Genomic DNA, 20,951 nt, shown 5'->3' with positions numbered 1-20,951 from the left:
TTAAGAGGCGTAATATGAAGCAGGCGATCCTCGTAAGCAGCCTGTGGATTGTCTATTGCGATGCAAGGCCAAAATGGTGGGATTGCCTTGATAGAGCTGAACTTATAACCATAGAAACACACATAAAATTAGCTGGCGATGGCTAACAATTTAGTGGAAGCAATGTGTTTGGGAGACAGGTATCATTGCAGCAAATATTCCAAATTTGATACAGCCTCCTTTGTAAATTCTAGTACTGCTACTATTACTGCTACTATTACAAAAGAAACATATGCCTAGTTGCCTAGAGGTTGGCTATTAGGTACAAAGAAAAGAACTTTACTAGAATAAGAGGCATCCCCTACACACCTTTGGCGAATATATTGAAGAATAGTGTACTGCATCAGCAATACCCCTCATGGTTTTGGTCAGAACTGATGCAACCTCATTGGAAGCGGCAAACCTTGCATTGGTGCCTAATAAATCTGCCTTTTGGCGTAAAAGTAAGGCTAGATGTGGAGATATGCATAGTAATGAGCCGCTGAATGACTGTCTCATGCTTTGAATTGCCAATAGTTTTCTTTTAATGTAGGATTCTCTGGCTGTTTATTTGAGTTTAGATTTCCAAGGTCGATCAAGAGCAGAAATGGCAAATGAAGTTAGTAACAATCTGTCCTACGAGGATTATACCCTGGCCTTTGTATGTGCCATGAGTTTTGAGCTGAGCGCCGTCCGCTATATGCTTGATCGGGAGCACCCTCGACTGTGCAGAAAAGAAGGGGACTCAAACACGTACGTTTTAGGCGAACTTTACGGGCATAATATCGTTCTTGCGTGCCTCCCCGGAAATCAAGGGAAGGGCTCTGCTGCGACAGTCGCTACTAACTTGGCTCGAACATTTCCTGCTATAACATTACGATTTTTGGTGGGAATAGGCGGAGGGGTACCAAGCGAAAATCACGACATTCGGCTGGGCGATGTGGTTGTGAGCATGCCCAGTGGACAATACGGAGGGGTGGTGCAGTATGATCTGGGTAAAGAGACTGATTATGGTTTCTTTCTCAAGGGCTTCTTATGGCCACCTCCGCCTGCGTTACGGAGCGCAGTTGAGATTATGCGGTCGGATCATCTCGTTAATGACAATAAGATTGAAGAGTTTGTGTCTTTACTACTGCAGAAGGGGCCGCGCCTCTCCATCTACCAACAACCCCTAGCCAAGACTGATGTCTTGTTTGAAGTAGGCTACCCTCACGCATTCAACCAATCCACTTGTGACCACTGCGATAGACAACGAGCTGTTCAGAGACGCAGTCGTGAGTTCAATGGGGTCGAGATACATTACGGACTAATTGCTTCTGGAGATACTGTCATGCGTAGCAGCAACAGCGCTGCCAGAAAGGAATTTGGCGATGTGCTCTGTTTCGAGATGGAGGCGGCGGGTTTGCTTACCGAGTACTCTTGCATTGTTATCCGTGGCATCTCTGATTATGCAGACTCTCACAAAAATGATGCGTGGCACCACTACGCCGCTGCAACTGCTGCGGCATGCGCGAAAGAGCTGATTTCATATCTGCAGTCTAACAGAGACACACGGATGGCCACTGCACAGCCACAGGCAGGAGCTGCAGGGCCGACACAAGGCAACATCTCTCACTTTTCTGGTACGGGGATCCAACACTCGGGATCGGGGGCCTGGTCCATTGGTGGTGATGTGAATATTAGTAGCTGAACGCTTGGTATATACATGTATGTAGCAGATGAATGTCGCGCACAAATAATACATGTGTAGCTGAAAAGAAGCGATATCTCCTAATTATAATCCATCATATAATTCATAGTGTATCATGTATCTTTGGTAGATAAATATTCTTGTAAATATTGCATATATTTACACCAATCCAAGTCGAGCATTTGCGGCTCAATCCGATCCAGCTAGATGCCTAACAATACCCCAGGCGCATGCGCGAAAATGTACACGTCTCTATTTTAGTCTCAACACCCAGTACATGTATCTAATTTGTATGCCTTAAAACTATTGCAAGACATTCAAATCATCTATAGGTATTTAGCTATTGGCACCATCACTTGTTCCACCAGCAATTAAGCCTACCAGGTTCTACTCTTAACCAATGGCCTCGAGAAATGATAAGCGCCAGCCGGGGGAAGCTTTTGCTGACGGCTCTGAAATTGTCAACAAGCGATCACGGAAAGGGTCATCTGACGGGGGTATCGCAGGCTATAACTTCAATGAGCCAGCTGCTCAGACGAGCTTCCACGGTTCAGGGATACAAAATTCCGGGCATGGAGATTTTACTGTCATGGGCAACGTCAACATTACAGCCAATTCGATGCTAAAGTCTGAAGAAGCCAATAAATTCATGCGGCAACTATTCGTCACTGATGCTTCAGAAGACAGGAATAAATTAAAGCGCAAGAAAGGAAATCGTGCCAAAGGCACTTGCGAATGGATTTTAAAAACGGATGAGCTTACTTGTTGGCTTGGCTCCAAGAAGCCCGCAACGAGCATCCAGAGAGACAATATCTTATGGCTCCATGGGAATCCTGGAACAGGGAAATCTACGATGGCCATATTTCTTACCGAAGAGCTATCCGAAAGATTCTCTACCATGGAAAACAATACACTTATATACTTTTTCTGCGACGCTAGCTTTGAGCAGCGAAGGACCGCAACATCAATCATTAGAGGCCTTCTTTATCAACTCGTCCAAAAGCATCCACACCTTCTTCTCAACTATGTCTTACCGCGGTATAAAGAGCGTGGAGACCAGATATTTGCATCTTTTGATGCCTTGTGGAAAATGTTTGCCGAAGCCGCAGCTGACCAATCTACTGGTCAAAAATACTGCATCATTGATGCACTAGATGAATGCGATAGAGAGTCTCAGCAGATTTTATTATACCAGCTCAAAGAAAGCTTTGATAGCCATCATCACTCTCCATCAAATATTCAGATTTTGATTACAAGTCGCCCATATCGGGAAATTCAGGAATATTTGGCAGACTTCATGAATAAGGATTTGGCTTCCTTTGGCCAAGCACGCCAGGACATTGATCAGTGTATAAAAGAAAGAGTAGATGAGCTTGTCAAAAGGAAGCATTACACAGCAAAAGTGGAAAAAGAAGTCAGTGATATACTCAGAGAAAAAGCCGAAGGCACTTTCTTGTGGATCGGATTGGCATGTGAGGAGTTAAGAGAAAAGTCGTCCAAAGACGCTATTCGATTCCTCAAGAATATGCCCAAGGGGCTTATGTCGCTATACAGCAGGCTTCTTGAAACTGCTATAGAAGACAAAAGCAACGAAGGCAATATTCTTCGGCGTATTTTGAGCTTTGTTGCCGTATCATTCGAAGTTTTGAGCCTTTTGGAACTCTCCAATGCTTGCAAGTTACACGTGGATGAACAAGACGTGGATACTAGGCTGCAGTATACCCGTGATCAAATTGCCTCGTGTCGCCTCCTGGTTGTTATACAAGACGAAAAGGTGCAGCTACTTCATCAGTCTGTAAGAGACTTTTTGGTTGGGGATGGTTCCCGATCTTTCATCAACAAATTTGAGGCACATTCCGACGCCGCTTGCGTCTGTATCGACTTTCTCATCAGTCACTTTAATAGCCATCATACACGAAACAAATCTCAGCCTTTTTTTGAATACGCAACTCATAACTGGACGGCACATGCACGTGCTGCACAAGACAAATTTAGAGTCGAAACTTCACACCAGTCTTTTTTCGAAGATCCCTCGCCTTGTAGGGAGTCATGGCTCAGTTATCTACCATCGCCAGAATTTATTGCTTTAAGTGGTCTGAATTATGTATGGTATCCGCCAAAATTGCCTCGACAGATGGGGCACAGCGCCTATTGAATGGGCTGTAGGGTCAGCTCACACCGAGGCATTTGACATTTTGCTCCAGAAAGGTGCAATTATAAGCGAAAAGCTTGTGGAGCGAGCAGTGGGTAATAGCAGGCTTAACCGAACATTGATGCTTTCGCTTCTTGACCGGTGTGGAGATCATATAATGATAAACCAAAGGATACTACTAGCGATATCGATAACAAGAGAATTTGGAATTGAACTCATGGAGTTACTTCTTGACCGCTATGGTAATCAAATGGTAATCACCCAAGATTTATTGGAGACTGTAGCGGAATATGCGGTTATGGTATTAAAAAATACTCATTACTTAATGCTCAACAAAAGATTTTCATTCCGCAATGGCGCCGAAGCATTGGAGCATTTCATAAAGAGGCATAGACCTGGCGAGAGGATTGTATCATTTCTCTTAAAGCACTACCGCAGCCAAGAGTTCTTTGGGGAGAATACATTCAAAAAAGTTATGAGAGTAACTCAGACCAAAGATATTGCGGCAATGCTTTTGCAGACCTGGGGATACCAAGTGTTTATCACAGAGGATATAGTAATAGCCGCAGTACAGAACCTGGGATCAGGCAGGGAAATTCTGGATACGCTTTTATTACACCGAGGAGACCAATTTTTTTATCACAGAAGCTATACTTAAAGCTGCAGTGTTCAATCCAAAATCAGGAAAGGAAATTCTAGAATTGCTCTTGTTATTCCGAGGAGACGAGGTCTTTATCACAGAAGCTATAATAATAGCTGCGGTAGAGAACTTGGTATTAGGGAAAGAAATTTTAGAAATCCTCTTATCACACAGAGGCGATCAAGTGTTTATTACAGAAGCTATAATAATAGCTGCAGTAAATAACACCCTTTTAGGAAAGGGCATTTTGGAAATACTTTTGTTGCGTCGGGGAGGCCAGATTACAATTACAGAAGCTATAATAATAGCTGCAGTGAAAAACGAAGATCTTGCAACAGAGATTTTAGCAGTACTACTATTATACCGACAAGACCAGATTACAATCACGGATAAGGTAATGATGGCCGCAGTAGAGACTCGGAAAAATAGTCTGGAAGTCGTTCGGCTCTTACTCAAGCACCGACAAAACTCAACAACCATCAACGAACCTATGATTGTACACGCAATAAGGTCTGCTCATTACAATGTGGAAATAGTAAAGGCTTTATTTTTCCACCACACTAGTTACAGACTTAAGGTAACAGAAGAAATGTTAAATGAAGCGGCAAAGAATACACGGCACGGCAGAGCAATTATGGAAATTCTTCTCCAGAAACAAGAAAGTTCTGCAGCTATCACACAAAAGACAATAATTTTGGCTGCAAAAGAGTCTGAAGGCGAGGGACTGATGGAGCTTCTTCTACAGCACAAAGGGAGCCTAATTGTTATCACAGAGAAGATGATAAGGGCTGCCTCCAAAAATATATTTAGTAGAGGGCCACTGCAAGTTCTACTCACCCATTGTGGAAATAAATTTCCTATTACAGAGGAAATAATACAAAATGCAATTAAAAATGAGGAAATAATAACGTTTCTACTTCAACAGCGGGGAGACCAGATAACTATCACAAATAAAACGGTAGTAGCGGCCATAGCATATTCTGAACCCGAGGTAGTAGATCTTCTTCTCCAGTACCAAGGACGAGATCAAATTATAATCACTGAAGAGATGCTACAAGCCATAGTAAGCAACTATGAACACAGAAGAATTATGAAGTTTCTATTTGATCGATGTGATGGCGGGGTTTGTATTACAGAAGGGGCAGTGGTTCTATCAAAACGCTGTAGTTATGGGGCCCTGAATTGTCTCATTCAGCATCAAAGAACTTCTTTTACTATAACAGAGAAAATGGTAATGGATATATCATTATCTCCAACGTGTGCAGAGCTGCTGTATCTTCTAATCCAGAGATATGGATATGATATTCCAATTACGAAAACTATAGTGGAAAACGCAATAATGAATGTCGGAATATCCACGGCTACAATTCTTCTAGGGCGGCTAGGTTGTACGTTTGATATCACCGAAAATATAGTGAAGGCTGCAGCATCAAACTGGAAGAGTGGCGACGAAATACTGGAATTATTGTTTAAGCAACGCGGAGATGAGTTTGCTGTTACTGAAGAGATATTAAAGTCTGCAGCAGAAAATAGGTATTGTGGTAAACAAGTCATCAATATACTGCTTAAGCAGGGTGGGCATAACTTTACTATTACTGAAAGAATAGTAGAGGCCGCTGTGAAGAACGAGAAGCATGGTGAGCAGATAGTAAGGATTCTGCTTGAGCAACGCGGAGATGAGATTGTCATTACGGAGGAAATATTGCTGGCTAGCGCAGAGAATAGGCTCAGCTCCTACAATGTTATGAGCGTCCTTCTCAAGGAACGAGCATATCAAATTACTATTACGGAAAAGATAGTGAAGGAGGTACAAAAGAATTCCAAGTCTTGTAAGAAAGTAATGAAGCTCTTGTCTCAATATCGAGACCGAGTAACTATGACAGAAGAGGCAATAAGGGAGATTGATATTGAACTAAACCCCACCAGGGACGAAAGTGTGGGATGAGATTCGTATATATATTATCGGACTGAGAATATCGGCATGAGTTCATAGTTACCCAGGATTTGATTCATCAGCCGTGCTATGGTTACAAAACAGAGACGTGGTTCGTGAGAATAGATATTGTCACCAATTGCGCATACGTGCCCAGATAATGTGATACATAGATTGAGCGATGCCATTCAGTCCATGAAGCACGTTGTAACGATTATTCATTGTTTTAGCTACTATCTATACGAATAGATTTGCTGGGTATACTAAAGTTAACTTCTTACCAAGGAGGTAGTACATGAACATGGAACATGTAAAATTTAAGACGCCCATCTCTCTCACTAACAGTTGTCTATCATGAAAAACGACTCGGTCATGAAAATATTAGTCAATAACCTGAGTTTTTGTGGTTATTAATTTGAGGGCATTCCCAATCTGGTAACAAGCTATCAATAGAAAATTGGCAACACTCCAATATTAATGAGCGACTGGTTAAAACTATTTAAATGATAGACTTATACAATTACCGAATCAATGCTATAGAGCGAATGCTTCAGGCAAAATTGTTATAGCCATGGAGGAAAATATTTTCTCAATTCTATTATCAATAGATATTGATTTTCACTCCCTTTCCGGGTTAATCTAGGTAGTATTTAACCCAGGGGTACACAAAGCTGAGTGTCTTCCTGTAAGGTCGTTTTTGTCAGGGGCAAAAGAATACAGCGGCCATTCAGTGAAACCAGGAGGCTTTTTCGTCTCAACCGAACTCTCTCCTTCAAGCTTCTCGTAATTGACGAGTTCCTCTTCTGACACAATAGAGAGTTCACATTTGCCTTCGATAAGGGCCCCGCTTTTACTGCCCACATAGCGGTCGCTGCCATAAAACCAAGTAGCAAGTGACAAGTTGTATGTTTTTTTATAAACGTAGATGGCTGAATGCAGCGGGACAGTGTATGTGTCGGTGACAGATCTACGACGGGTAGTCTCCGTGGTGGTAAAGCTTTTGGTTATTGTTCCTCCATCGACTCCGAAAGAAAATCCCCAGCCAGTGAAGCCTGCACTGGCATTTATAGATTCAGAAACTTCTTCTCCCTATTCAACTCTAAAACCTTCTGTTGTCTTTCAGCATCATTATTGTTTACCAGGCTGAACTGCAACACCCACTCGAATTTGAGCAATCTCACCCCGGTTATTTCATATAGATCCGGAAATCTTAATGGTCTTTTGATCCAGCCAACATATGCCTTCCAATCTCTCAGCGTTGTATTTCTTGTACTCGTAGTTGGATCTTGGTGCGCCCAGGGTGGGAACGATTCTGCCGGGAATATGGAAGGGGGATGGATTCTCATCGTCGTCTGTCGATGCAACCACGTCTCCTGGTTGAATAATTTCATGGTCTGGCTGAGGAATCTCATCGCCTAAAGGCGAAATCTCACTGACTGGCGGAAACATATCAACTTCAAATTGACGCAATACAGGATATATATAAAAGGAAATGTAATCAGTAACAGGAATAGAATTCGAGGTGAATCGCTTGATAGACTGAATACAGAGAAAAGGATAGATCTTGGGCGGGGGATTGCTGCAATAATTACTCTATTTTTTTTTTTTTTTGTCATAGCTACAAATAAGAACTACTTGGCTAGAATATGGCAATACTTGTTGTTGATAATAGAAACTGGCTCGATTTAATGATGGCAGCGTAAATATCCGCCGAGGGCTTGGGATCTTGTAGAGTAGAGACTGACATTGAAACTGCAGCACCATTTATAAGCTGATATACGAAGAAAATATTTACATGATTACGTGGATTCATTTCAAGCCATGATATTGATGTCTGATTACTATACGAACAATAATAAAACATGCGACTTATTTCGAGCTAGGTTAAATAATCCTAGGCAAAAATATATACAATGTATACGCCAACTTCATCCAATGGGTGAAGATTCGGGGCTGCTACTGTAGGTTATACTTCTCTGAAGCTCTCCAGGCACATGTACCTTTGTACCCCAACCCCGCAGCCCCACCAAAAATTGCCAATGCCACCATACCACTAGCAGCATCAAATCATCGACATCGTCAGCTTAACCTCAGCCTCGTGCCAAACTCCTCCATTCCGCATCGCAACTGCAGCCTTTCTCTCCACCCTCTCTCCCAGCCTCGCTACAGATAACCACGTCACCAACCGCATATATATGAAATCGCGCAGATAACACCACCAATGCCATACTTCAAGACGAGCCAGGAATGGCTCGACCACTCTGTCGCCCTCCTTGAGGCTCGACCCTCTTCAGTCCGTTTCCCGCTTCCTCACCTCTCTCAAATCACCAGAAAATAAAGAAACTAACCGTTCAATTCCATCTCCAGACCCGCGTCACAACAAGATACTCCATCAAACCCGTCAAGCCCCGCAAACAAACCACCACCAGCTCCGGCGACGAATCAACAGCCCCATCAGACCCCAAGCCCCCGCGCGGCAGCCTCGTCCTCAAGACGTACGACCCCGTCAGCGGCGTGACGCTCAAGTACCGCACCACAAAGGCCGCAGAGGTTACGCGCCTCATGTCCGCCGCGCTGGGACGCCTGGGCAAGGCCATGGCTGGCATTCAGGACGTGCCCGAAGAGACGATGCAGGATGCTGATGCGGCGGTGGAGACACCGCAGGGAGAGCAGACACCACAGCAGGGTGCAGCTGCTGGAGGCGGCGGCGGTGGTGGAAAGAAGAAGAAGAAGGGCAAGAAATGAGCTGGGAATAATGGATCGAGAGGGAATGACAGGCCTGCTTTCTGATGGACGTGAATCTAGACATGGACATGGGATTGAGTGGGAAAAAGAAGAGAATTATGCTGAGCAATTTGCGTATGAAACACGGCTTAGGAACATACGAAAGGCGCACCAGACGAATTTCTAGAAATGTATATGGAAATGTACATGCATACACATCACGACGCACAAAAAGAGAGTTCAAGTTTAATCATTTTATCCAGTTCTATTTGCTGGACTACTTATTGCGTAGCTACATACAAGTGTATCATAAATCCAATGCCACGTTCCGCAATTATCATCCCCCGTTGAAGAGAATTTGCATTCATCCAATAAAAATATCCCAAACGCCCGCAGTGTGTTGTGTGTTGTGTATAACCTCTTAACCAATATAAGGAACCAACAGATGTGTTCCCAATCCACTGTAATACTTCAACGCCTTCTTGCCGATCCAACCCGTAGACGGCATCTTTTTCGCAAAAATGTACATGGTGCCAACTGTAAAAACAAGAATTAAAAGACAAAGAGATGGGAGTGAAAATGCATGCGAGAGCAAGCCGACGATTTAAAAGTCATCGTCAAAGCTAAAGTCGCCGCCGTTGGTATCCTTAGACTCTTCGGCGCTGGCGGCCTCAACGGGCTTCTTGGTGCTGTTCATGACACCAGCCTTCTGGTACTCGCCGACACGCTTCTCGAAGAAGTTGGTCTTGCCGCCCAGAGAGATGTTCTCCATGAAGTCAAAGGGGTTGGAGGACTTGTAAATCTTCTCGTTGCCGAGAGCGACGAGCAGACGATCGGCAACAAACTCAATGTACTGCTTCATCAGGTTGGCGTTCATGCCCAGAAGAGCGCAAGGGAGAGCCTCGGTTAAGAACTCCTGCTCGATTCTGACGGCATCAGTGATGATGTCACGGATAATCTCCTTGCTGGCGCGGTTCTTCAGGTGGGAGTGGAGCAGGCAAGCAAAGTCAGTGTGCAGACCCTCGTCACGAGAGATGAGCTCGTTGGAGAAGGTCAGACCAGGCATGAGACCTCGCTTCTTGAGCCAGAAGATGGAGGCAAAGGCTCCGCTGAAGAAGATACCCTCAACAGCAGCAAAGGCAACGAGACGCTGGGCAAAGGAAGAGTTCTTGTCCTGGATCCACTTGATGGCCCACTCGGCCTTCTTGCGAATGCAAGGAATGGTCTCAATGGCGTTGAAGAGGTAGGTGCGCTGGCTGTGCTCCTTGACATAGGTGTCGATGAGCAGAGAGTATGTCTCGGAGTGGATGTTCTCCATCATGATCTGGAAACCGTAGAAGCATCGAGCCTCGGGGATCTGGACCTCGCCGCTGAAACGCTCGACCAGGTTCTCGTTGACAATGCCGTCGGAGGCAGCAAAGAAAGCCAGGATGTGAGAGATGAAGTACTTCTCGTCATCGTTCAGGCGGTTGTTCCAGTCGTGCAGATCCTTGGACAGATCAATCTCCTCAGCGGTCCAGAAGGAAGCCTCGGCCTTCTTGTACATTTGCCAGATCTAATTGAGCAATTGTTAGTCAATTGATATTTTTATTGTATGCCTGTTCCATAGTGGGGTGCCACTTTACGCGTTGGAACGCGTCCAGGGTAGAAGTGAGGGGATCTTTCTTTTCCACATACCTCATGGTACTTGATGGGGAACAAGACGAATCGCTGAGGGTTCTCTTGCAGGATGGGCTCGTCAACCTCATCAGACTTGATTGTGGTGGCCACGCTAGGCTTAGTCTCTGCCTTGACGGTCTCAGTGGGCTTGTGGTTGTCGTCCATCTGCTTAGCCAGGCTCTCGAGAGCGGCGTCGTCGAGAGGCTGGTTCTCCTTGTCGGAAGCGTTGAAGTTGATCTTCTTGGCAGGAGACTCAATCTTGAAAGAGTCAATGGCAGAAGCAGCCTGTACAAAATTGTGTTAGCCCCGCGTCTCTATGAATTGGAGAAGCTCTAGAAAGATCACGGCGGACAACTAGAAGCTCTGTAAACCGGTGTACTGACCTGCTTGGAGGGGGTGAGTTCAGTGGCCATTGGATATGATTCTGGAGGGGGAGTGACACAACAACAAGACAGATCGCGTAAAGTAAAGATTAAGAGAATGAATTGCCTTGAGATGCTGTGCAGACGCGGTGGTTGAGGTGAAATTGATGCTTAACCGTGGGTGGCGCCGGAGGTTTTTGTAACGATGGTACAGCGCCGTCACGTGCGGCGCGACGCGTTGAAGACGTGTTTTGCGGCGGGTCAGGCAAAGCCCCATTAAGCAATCCTGGGAGGCTGGGCGCCCTGAATTGGGCAACGGGCGGGCAGGGATGGCAGCTGAAGCAGTACCCGCGAGGTACTCGCCCAGGGCCGTGGGATGGTATGGCGGGGCTGCATGGCGCTGGCAGCAGCCACCAACTACAGTGAATTGGCGCTGCAGACGCGTGAAGGCGGCGAGTCGCGAAGAGGTATCCCGCTATCTAGGCTGGCTAGCTCTGCTTCAGCACGATAGCCTTGAGCAAATGATGATGCGTGAGACCCTCCAGCTCCCTGTTTATCAATCTTGAATCAGCAACAACAAACAACTGCTGGATCTCGTGTCAGTGGGGCCGCTACGTTGTTGAGCGAGATGCTGCAGTCAGAAAACTCTCTTCTAGTGTACTCCGTACAATGAGGCAGCTTTGGCGTAGCACGTAAACTGCTTGGAATACGAAGTAGTTGTAACCAGGCTATGCTTGTACAACCAGCCTGAGTCGCCGTTTCGAAGGATCCATTTCGAGCCAGACCTGTCCCTTTTCCCACAACTCCGAGCGAATTGCGACTTGGGCGAGCTGCTCCGAGACCACAATCTGGAGACATAGCGCCTCGCTGCGTGGGGCTCCAGGTCTGAGCTCTGGAACGCGTGAAAAGTCTGAGCTTCACGCTCAAGCTTGCTTACTCTGTACTAGCTGGCAACAGCTCGATGGAGCACAAGAGCGAGACGCTGATGAGGCGATGACTGAGAATTACAAAATGTTTATGGAATCTCCAGCTGTAGGTACAAGCTGGGTATGAGTCAACTTGTCAATTCGCTCGCTGTGCCATATTTCCACTACCGAGGGGCCGACTGCACGAATGTGGAAATCTGCAGCTAGGGCTGCCGCTGCAAGGAGGTTTGCATGCATCGGAATCCATACGCCCTGGACCCTGGCAGCTCGTCTTAGTTGCGTGCTCAGCACACCGTGAATCAGCGGCACATGAAGCCATAAGACGGAAGACGAAGCATGCTATCGGAAGCTGACAACCATGAGCTTTTGTCTTCACCGCATTTCAACGGTTTAGCTAAGAAATGAACCATCGCCAATGAGACCCCAAGGTTATACATGTATTTGTGTTATATGCATACCTAATACTACCTATCTAATACTTGGATAATATCCATCGCAGCTCGCCAATCAGGTAGAACATCTTGATTATATAATGAAGTCGGAGTGTCAAGCAATACTGATAACTGCCAATTCTTTCATCCCAGGCTATCCATTGTATCATATAAAGTCTTTGCACAATTATTAACATTAAGCAATACCCTCTTGCAAAAGCCTTTTTTGTCTTTCACTTCTTTCTCAATTTTTCAAACCAGTCTCTTCGAAATGTAAGAGATTCAACTTCCAGAGCTCCCAAGCCTCGTAGTCATGCAAACAAACACGTTCCAGACATGTGGTATCCCGTTCCCAGAAACAAAGGAAATGCAACAAGATAAAGGAAATTCGTAACGGGCGCTCGGACAACGATCCAGCTGTATGTTCTTCCTGCGCTGCAAAGAAAATTCTCAAGTCTAAAACATTCCGTGTCGCCTGCTCTGCTGCTTGCCAGTGCGACTGGAGCCGTGGTGGTGTCTATCTGAGTCGACTTGGCCCATCTCAACGTCGTGTGGGCGAGTCGTGTTGCGGCCAAGATAATCGCGGTTCTCACGAACCCGGGCAGCAGCTGGGGCTCTCGGTTCCTGGTAATGGCGGTCATCATACTGAGATGGAGACTCTCGGCGAGACGGAGGGTTCGACCGATACTCTGGAGGATCCTCTCGCTGGATTCTGTCATATTCTTCGGGGCTGCTGGGATCGACCAACGGGATTGGCTGTCCGCTCTTTCGCAATTCCTTTTTGCCCTTTTGACGTAGATGCTCCTCAAGCAAGGCTGCGTTGCGGGTGTTGGCACGGAATAATGCGTCGGCCAAATCACCAAGGAATGGAACCAGCCCAACGACAAAATCGAGAATGATGTTGATCAACATATGGATTCTCACTGAGGTCGGCAGACCCCCTTCCACCTGACAGCATGTCCTGTACACCATGAATGCCATGAAGGCGTCGAGTGCATCGCCAGCTCTGTGATGAAGTTAGTTAGCAATGAGATCTTCTCAAACGGCCAAAAATTAAGGTGACTTACGCAGGGACTAGGCCGATGACGCTGCTCCAGCCAAATCGGATTCCCAAAAAGTTAAAAAGGGACATGTCAAGACGATATGCTCGTCGTTTGACCTTGGTCAAGACTTGGCCATCGTGCTCTGAGATGCCTGGTGGCAGGGCCTTCTTGCGCTTCTTGACTTTGCCAGTGGGCCGCCCGTCGAGCCTGGTTGCCGGGACTTGCTCAAAGTATGGATCCTAGAAGAGCAGCTCGTTAGTATTTCATGATCAAATACATCATATGTATAGGATAGGCAGCGAATTTTATCTTACCTCTTTGCCAAATTTGTTCTGGAGCGACTCTCCCAGAATCCTTTTGCTGACCATCTTCGCTAATACGTTCGCCATCTTTGCGGTGGTGTTTGAGTTGTAATGAGAAAAAGAAAATTAAAATAAAATAAAATAAAAGTCGTCAAATTCTAGGAAAGGCGAGAGATTCGATATTTATGCTCTTTTTCTAACAAAAGCAGCAGCAATCAAACAAAGGGCTGTCGACGATGGGATGCTTCTGTTCAGGTCGACTGGAGAGGCGCTTGCTGTCGTTTGTTTCAGAAGCCGCCCTTGAGCGCCAAAGCTGTTTTTAGAATACAGGCTCTGGCAGCCAACCAAACAAGGTGAGACAAGGCAATGAGCAGCACTAATAAAATTCAGGCGGCTCTACCGTTGTAATGAAGAAAAGTAGGAGAAAAAAAAGAGGAAAATAGAAACAAGTCTGACGCTGTGGTTTTATGTACTTGCTGGCATTCAACACCGTCACTGTGAAGTGTATGCAGTGAATGATGGCGTCGCTCACATGGCATAGCCCAAGAACCTGTTTTGGAAACGGCCCGCTGTCTGGACCAAGCTCATGATGTAATTCATCTGCTGTTCAGCAGGTCAAGGCGCTGGAAAGGTGCTGAATCGGCGCCGCTCGACCAATGAGAAGTCGCGGCAGTTGTCCTAGAAGCCGCTAACAGCCCTTGTTACAGGGGAGATCTCTAGTGGCCGTCGTTGCTGGCTGCCTCTGACGCTTTTTGCCACAGGCGGCCTCGCAGATCTGGAGCCAGAGCCAAGATAGGCGAGTGCGCACCGCCACGCCGATGCGAGCCACATGCATGGTGGCTGTGCTGTTGGGCAGCGTGGCTGAAGCTATAATTCGGTTGAGTTGCCCGAGGACACTGCATGCACTGTGTGGCTGCTGTGGCGCTTCTAGAAGAAACCGTGGAGTCCCCTCAGCGGAGACAGTGCGAAAATCTCCCGCTCGTCTTTCCGCAAACACTGGCTTGATTTACGGCCGCAACGGCCTTTTTACCTTGGCTTCTGATATCTGATAGCTTCTGCATCTCTGCTCTCTCGGCAAACCCCATCGCAGGAATAGCCACGCCGTCGCCAAACCTCCATCAGCGCAGTCATTCTTTCCGCCTACTCTCGGCTTTGGAACCGTCTGACGATAGCGGGCCATCTCGAAATAGTTTGCTGTGGCTGAAGCGCGCGTCGCGATCCATTCCTCAGCTGCTGAACTCCGGAGCGATTGACCATGCCCATTATCCTGTCACATGTCCGAACCGCACTCAGTCTGGCCAAGTCGTGAAGATCAAGCCGTCTTATCATTATTATTATTAATCAGAGTATGGGGCTGAACTGAACACAATTCAACAACCGAGAAGAGAGACAAAACATGGCTCAGAAACAGATGCAGCTGGAAGATTGTACTACAACCCCACCTTGTCAACTTGCTTCAAGCTGCAAGATGCTGATCAATTCTAATTCTACTAGGGCTGGACGATCTCTGCGTCCGGTTCATCATCAACCTCCCTCAGGAAGACCTGTCTTCGGTTGCCCGATTATGCTTCCAAGTTGAAGAGGCACAATGGTTCTACGAAGATTTCATCCGGCCGCTCGATCCGACCCTCCCGTCCATGACACTGCGCACATTTTGCCTACGAATCTTCCAACACTGCCCACTGCTAGCCTCCTTTTCAGTCGAGAACCATATCAAGGCATTTGAAGAGTTTTTGCAGTACAAGACTCGCGTACCAGTCCGTGGTGCTATTATGCTCAACAAAGACTTGGATTCCGTTGTTCTTGTCAAAGGCTGGAAGAAAGGGGCTAGCTGGAGTTTCCCACGAGGCAAAATCAACAAGGATGAAGATGATTTAGACTGTGCCGTCAGGGAAGTCTACGAGGAGACCGGCTTGGACCTCCGAGAGGCTGGACTGGTACCAAACGAGGCGAAGCCCATGTACATTGAAATTCCTATGAGAGAGCAGCATCTTCGCCTATACGTCTTTCGAGATGTTCCCATGGATACGGATTTCCAGCCTCGAACCAGGAAAGAAATTAGCAAAATTGAATGGTATAAGCTATCCGATCTACCTACCCTCAGGAAGAAGGGTCCTCAAAACAATAACCACCAATATGATTCCAGCGCTGGAACCAACGCCAACAAGTTTTACATGGTGGCCCCTTTCCTGGTCCCTTTGAAGAAATGGATCGTTGCTCAGAAGAAGAATGATGCAAAGAGAGCGACGGGTGGTGCGCCGCAGGCGCATGCTATCCACCACCACCAACATATGCCTATTGAAGAGGATCCTACCGAAGATGAGGCATGGGCACCCAACAACGTTCCCGCTGCTGCGCCTAACATTGAATCCCTTGATGGGGCCACTCGAGAATTACATCGTCTGCTGAACTTGCAGCCATCTGTTCATCCGTCCGTTCAGCCAGCCGCTCAGCCATCTGCTCAGCCATCTGCTCCACCATCTATCGAAGCATTACTAGCCAAAGCACAAGCTTTGCGAGCACAAACTCAACAAGCACAAACTCAGCAAGCTCAGCCTGTGCAAACATCCGCCGCTCCACCATCTATCGAAGCATTATTAGCCCAGGCACAGGCTATGCGAGCACAAACTCAACAAGCACAACCTCAGCAAGCTCAACCTATGCAAACATCCGCCGCTCCATCATCCGTCGAAGCATTACTGGCCCAGGCACAAGCTGTGCGAGCACAAAATCAGCAGGCTCAGGGTATGCAGCAGTCCGCGACAACCGCTTCAAAAGACAAAGGCAGCGCACTATTGTCTCTTCTCCAATCCTCTAGTTCCTCACAGCGTGCCCCCCAAGGAAACTCTCAGCTATCAAACGCGCTCTCGTCTCTCAAGCTGGCGGAAGCAGGGCAGCGTCAAAACGCCCAAGTGAATACCAATGCTGTGCCTCAATTTACTCCAAACGCCCACCAACAACCTCCCAGCTTTGCTTCGCCTCCGCACCAAACATCTGCCGCATTGAACCTCTTGCAAAATTTGAATGGAGGTTTGGGTAACAACGCACCACCTAATTACCCTGCTAACACTGGACATACCATCACGACACAGCAAACTTATACTGCAACTTCTACCGTCAAGACAGACCCAATGCAGCCACCTCGTATCCTTCAGAGAGGAGAGTCTCTGGAACAGGCCCAGCCAGCTGGCCCAGCAGAACAAGCCAAGTCTAATTTTGCTCCATTCGCAGGGCTTTACGACAATCTAGGACAGCCTCGGCCCGGACAAGTGGTCCAGCCTTCGCCTTCTGCCCTGCCGATCCCCATGAGCACTCAAACTCAAACAACGCAATCCAACTACAATTACAAGCCAAATGTGTCCCCGGAACAGAAGCGGGCGCTTCTTTCTCTCTTTGGATCGTCGCCAGCCAAAGGTCCTGCTGACGCACAACAGCCTGGACCAGCCGCGAGCGGGCATTCCATGCCTCGGATGGGATCGATATCTGGACCTATTGCTGATGGGCAACGGAATGCGCCACCATCCCGCAATAGCAATGCGACGCCGATATCGCAAGCTGACCAAAGCTTTTTGCTGGGTTATTTGCAGTCTGTGACGAAGAATGCTGCGCGTTAAGTGGGATAAGATGAGCCAAAAAGATGGAAATTTGCTGTGTCTTTAAAGGTTATACGGGAGAGGGGGAGGTGTGAGAAGGGACATTCTTTATATCGGGACTGTGATAGTAACAGCGACTCAAAGCGAATTTGAATTGGCTTATTATTATTATAATTATTATTATCATTATTATTACTCTGTTTGTCGAGTCTTGTAGGTGTCTTGGCTATTGAGGAGCAATCCATCATTCCTTGATGCCTGTAGTATTTAAATTTTTATTGTAGCAAGGATAGATTTTGTCCCTGCTAAGGTGGCTATAATCTTAGTTTCGGGGCATTTTTATATGTAAAAACGGTTGTTTTACTTGCGGAATTGTTATCAGTACCCCAATTTTGTTGTCCAACTGCGACGTTGAATAACAATTCCATTTACTTATCTACAAGAAACGCAAAGAATTTATCTTGCGTGATTGTACAACTAGTGACTCCAAACTAATAAAATTTCGCAGTTCTAGTGCATCTCAACTCTTAAACTCTTTCGAATACGATTTCATTGATGATGCCTTGTCTATTTAGCTATTGCTCACATAAAACGCCGTTTTGATATTTCCTTCCAGATGACAGTATAAACAATTGCTTCTAGAGAAGCTAATGTGTATATGCCGCCTTCCATCTAACTCGAAACTTCTATTAAATCGCATTAACTGATGTAACTCTTGATCATTTCTCAGGTAGTGGGCAGATGTAAATGCCTATTCCACTCATCCCCATATTTACCCGCAAACTGATGTTCTTTCCAAAGAAAGAAACGATGCTTTCTCACCTGAACCTGATAGTCGTAACATACGACCATAGTGAGTAGTCACACTATTCCTCTTTGGAAGAGAGAACTTGGAAGCGGTTGGGCGTTCTGACTCTTAATTGACGCTTGGGGGCGACAGAGCTGATGGCGCATTGACGAGGCGTGCTGGGCATTTCGCTCAGAGGCTGGGCACACTCGTCGACATCCCACTCGATACGGCTTGTTTTGTATTTTCTGCCAAGAATTAATATCAGTAAAACTGGCTTTAATGAAATAATAGCAAGAAAGAGAAGCTTACAGCCGGCTAGTCATGCACGTTCGAGCATACATGGCACTTGCAACAGAGTTTGTGCCAATATGGCAATCTCCGCCCCGAAACTCGATTTTTACAACCTGGAGATTGTGGATGTGCTCCAGATCCTCGCGGACAGAAGCTTCTGTATGGCTGGGGCCACATTTACGAAGAACGATGTTGCGAGTTGCACCTTTGGCAATTCGGTTGTTGTGATGACCCGGGATAGTCTGGTAGCGTTGAGACCAACGGACACCGATCTAGGATACTTAGTTAATGGAATGATGAATGGCAAAATGGTTTGAAAGAGAACGCTTACTCTCTTGTTTTTGAGGAATAGGCCGTTATTACGGACGTGGCCGAAGTAAGCCTCAGCGGATGCGGCCTCTATAAAAGTGATGGTGGCCGTAGCAGCGCCATGGGTGATGTAGAACTCGTACACCAGTCCACCCCTAATAACGCCGGCGATATCGGAATGCGTTGTCCCTTCAGGCAGATTGACAAGCCGAACTGATCGCAATTGTTCAAGTGCGCGAGAGAAATCGGGCTTGGGCATGGCCCTGTCAAGAGACTCGCTTGATATCTCATGCTCATCGTCAACGCCGTAAATATTGGGAGAGCCAAGCTCGCTGTAGCTCAACTCATCGTTTGCCGTCTGGCTGCCTTGGTGAGAAGGTAGATGGCGTGGCGGTGGAAAGGGGTAGATGCCAAGTTGGGCGCCAGGATCGATGTACGGACTGGAAGAGAACGAGCGACAGTGGAAAGTACGAGGAGTGCTCGCATAGGAGGCAGAATCGAAATCATTTGCGTTCAAATCAGTGGCATAGAGATCTTGGCCCGGGGAGACGCTCGGATAGGCGACGACTTGCGAGCTCAGGCAAGCATTGAGGGCCTGTTGAAACAAATTAGATCTTCTGAAGCGAACTTGGAAGCTGTAGAAGGGGAAACTAACTTCGATGATTCTGACATCCGTAATCGGAGTGCTGAGGAGGCAACGACAGAGGCCGGCTATAGGCACAATATCAGTATGATGGAAGGGACTAGAGGAAAGCAAGCTGCTGACAGTGATTCTGGGCTGTTCGGACGAGATTTTCGTAATCTGCACGAGGAATCGTAACCGTGTCCTCTGGGAGAGTCTCGGAGAACTTGCAAGATGAAGTTAGCGAGCTAATCTGCTGTGTAACGCTTGGGGAACAACCAATGGGTTGCAGACTTGGATTGAACATACGAAATTGGCACTATAATGGGATTGTGTTAGCAAACCACTGTCAAAAAAAGAAGAAAGAAGGACGCTGCTGGGTGGATGGAGCTTATAGAGTCTCTTGCTAAGATTTCTAGATTTCCAGAGGAGCAACATTATGTAGAAAGAGAAGGAATAAGAAGAAATAGCAGTAGAAGACAGCCATTATCTGACACCAGAGAAAGGAATGGCAAGGAATGGCAAGGATAGAAGATGGGGACGGCTTACCGAAATTCTTGCATTGTGAAGGTAGTTGGTGGGCGAGATATGCATGGGAGAAAGATTGGTGAGGAGTAGACAAAGAATATATGTAGAGGAAGTAGGTTGGGCTGTTTGGCAGCTGGGCATAAATTACTGCACGGGTCGCTACCAGCTGGCGGCGGCGTTTGCAAAGGGGAGATGGCAAGCAGCGTGACTTTGACAATTTGCTGCGGTGCACAGATCAAAACAAATGAATACAAATCCGTGTGTAAAAATGATGCTAATGGGAATAAAATTAAAGGGAAATCCTTAAAGCCAGTGGATTGCGGCATTCACGGCTGTTGGAGCCGCAGCCGCAGCCGTGCCGTGTACATCATGTAGCCGCAAATAGACGTCTAAGCGCCGTCAATGGCATATCATGACGGCTACTTACAATTGACCGTTTACACTCTAAGGGAGGACAAACGTATTTGAACTTGCAAACAGATTTTATACAATCCTGTGCATTTTTGTCATGTAGATTGGTGCTAGCCGCTCTCGAACTTGGTGGAAGATTGTTTCTAGCTTTGGACGGCAAGATGGTATCTGCTTTTCTTCTACAGTGTATTATTTCCGTCTTATAAGCAGCTACAAACATGATTCATTGCAAGTTTGATGTTGTGGAGCTGGGGTGGCGATGTCAGAGTGTTTGTTCGTACCTTGCCAGGACCCAAGATATGATTCATTGCTGCCTCCATACCCTGGAGAAGAATCACCATGGACCTATAATTGTACTCGCTCTAAGGCGAGGCATTCATATGAGCAGCAATCTATATGACTTAGTTTATACGGAAGAGCTGAATTGATACGGCACTTGGACGCTACCGACGTGCTTTCGGCCGCGGCGTCGATGGCTCGTTCGTCCTGTGTTTGCAATCTTCATGTTTCTAGACTTCAATGTTCCA

General features: G+C 46.6%; 7 protein-coding genes across 7 annotated transcripts; 4 read left to right on the top strand and 3 right to left on the bottom strand.

The window, feature by feature from the left end:
- Window positions 1–516: 516 nt before the first annotated feature.
- Window positions 517–1,916, top strand: GGI43DRAFT_125621 (5'-methylthioadenosine/S-adenosylhomocysteine nucleosidase family protein). The gene has a single exon (XM_083199108.1). The coding sequence runs from the start codon at window positions 626–628 to the stop codon at window positions 1,706–1,708; it is 1,083 nt and encodes a 360-aa protein (XP_083058075.1). The 5' UTR covers window positions 517–625; the 3' UTR covers window positions 1,709–1,916.
- Window positions 1,917–2,108: 192 nt separating this feature from the next.
- On the top strand, window positions 2,109–6,445 carry GGI43DRAFT_424472 (uncharacterized protein; the record flags this gene model as incomplete). Its single annotated transcript, XM_083208374.1, has 5 exons — window positions 2,109–2,205; window positions 2,236–3,801; window positions 5,565–5,757; window positions 5,791–6,074; window positions 6,108–6,445. 5 exons carry the CDS (start codon window positions 2,109–2,111, stop codon window positions 6,443–6,445), a joined length of 2,478 nt encoding a protein of 825 aa, XP_083058074.1.
- A 2,127-nt stretch (window positions 6,446–8,572) lies between these two features.
- On the top strand, window positions 8,573–9,262 carry GGI43DRAFT_125561 (signal recognition particle 9 kDa protein-domain-containing protein). Its single transcript, XM_083199107.1, has 2 exons — window positions 8,573–8,726; window positions 8,801–9,262. Exons 1-2 carry the CDS (start codon window positions 8,655–8,657, stop codon window positions 9,176–9,178), a joined length of 450 nt encoding a protein of 149 aa, XP_083058073.1. The 5' UTR covers window positions 8,573–8,654; the 3' UTR covers window positions 9,179–9,262.
- Window positions 9,263–9,761: 499 nt separating this feature from the next.
- Window positions 9,762–11,229, bottom strand: GGI43DRAFT_424471 (ribonucleotide-diphosphate reductase subunit RNR2; the record flags this gene model as incomplete). Its single annotated transcript, XM_083208373.1, has 3 exons — window positions 9,762–10,712; window positions 10,835–11,101; window positions 11,200–11,229. 3 exons carry the CDS (start codon window positions 11,227–11,229, stop codon window positions 9,762–9,764), a joined length of 1,248 nt encoding a protein of 415 aa, XP_083058072.1.
- Window positions 11,230–12,707: 1,478 nt separating this feature from the next.
- Window positions 12,708–14,221, bottom strand: GGI43DRAFT_125544 (uncharacterized protein). Its single transcript, XM_083199106.1, has 3 exons — window positions 13,893–14,221; window positions 13,603–13,817; window positions 12,708–13,541 (listed from the first exon to the last, which is right to left on the bottom strand). The coding sequence occupies exons 1-3, from the start codon at window positions 13,965–13,967 to the stop codon at window positions 12,992–12,994; spliced, it is 840 nt and encodes a 279-aa protein (XP_083058071.1). The 5' UTR covers window positions 13,968–14,221; the 3' UTR covers window positions 12,708–12,991.
- Window positions 14,222–15,168: 947 nt separating this feature from the next.
- GGI43DRAFT_125528 (decapping enzyme complex catalytic subunit) lies at window positions 15,169–17,914 on the top strand. The gene is made up of 2 exons (XM_083199104.1): window positions 15,169–15,307; window positions 15,375–17,914. Exons 1-2 carry the CDS (start codon window positions 15,277–15,279, stop codon window positions 17,492–17,494), a joined length of 2,151 nt encoding a protein of 716 aa, XP_083058070.1. The 5' UTR covers window positions 15,169–15,276; the 3' UTR covers window positions 17,495–17,914.
- Window positions 17,915–17,916: 2 nt separating this feature from the next.
- GGI43DRAFT_125531 (RNA-binding protein) lies at window positions 17,917–20,228 on the bottom strand. The gene is made up of 7 exons (XM_083199105.1): window positions 20,035–20,228; window positions 19,795–19,804; window positions 19,630–19,711; window positions 19,519–19,574; window positions 18,886–19,458; window positions 18,573–18,826; window positions 17,917–18,508 (listed from the first exon to the last, which is right to left on the bottom strand). The coding sequence occupies exons 1-7, from the start codon at window positions 20,046–20,048 to the stop codon at window positions 18,340–18,342; spliced, it is 1,158 nt and encodes a 385-aa protein (XP_083058069.1). The 5' UTR covers window positions 20,049–20,228; the 3' UTR covers window positions 17,917–18,339.
- Window positions 20,229–20,951: the final 723 nt, after the last annotated feature.

The sequence above is a fragment of the Trichoderma evansii genome (assembly GCF_050947405.1).
Source record: "Trichoderma evansii strain SZMC 28006 chromosome Unknown GGI43scaffold_18, whole genome shotgun sequence".
Taxonomy (NCBI): Eukaryota; Fungi; Ascomycota; class Sordariomycetes; order Hypocreales; family Hypocreaceae; genus Trichoderma; species Trichoderma evansii.
Note: the sequence above shows the minus strand (reverse complement) of the source record. Positions and strands in the feature narration are given on the sequence as shown.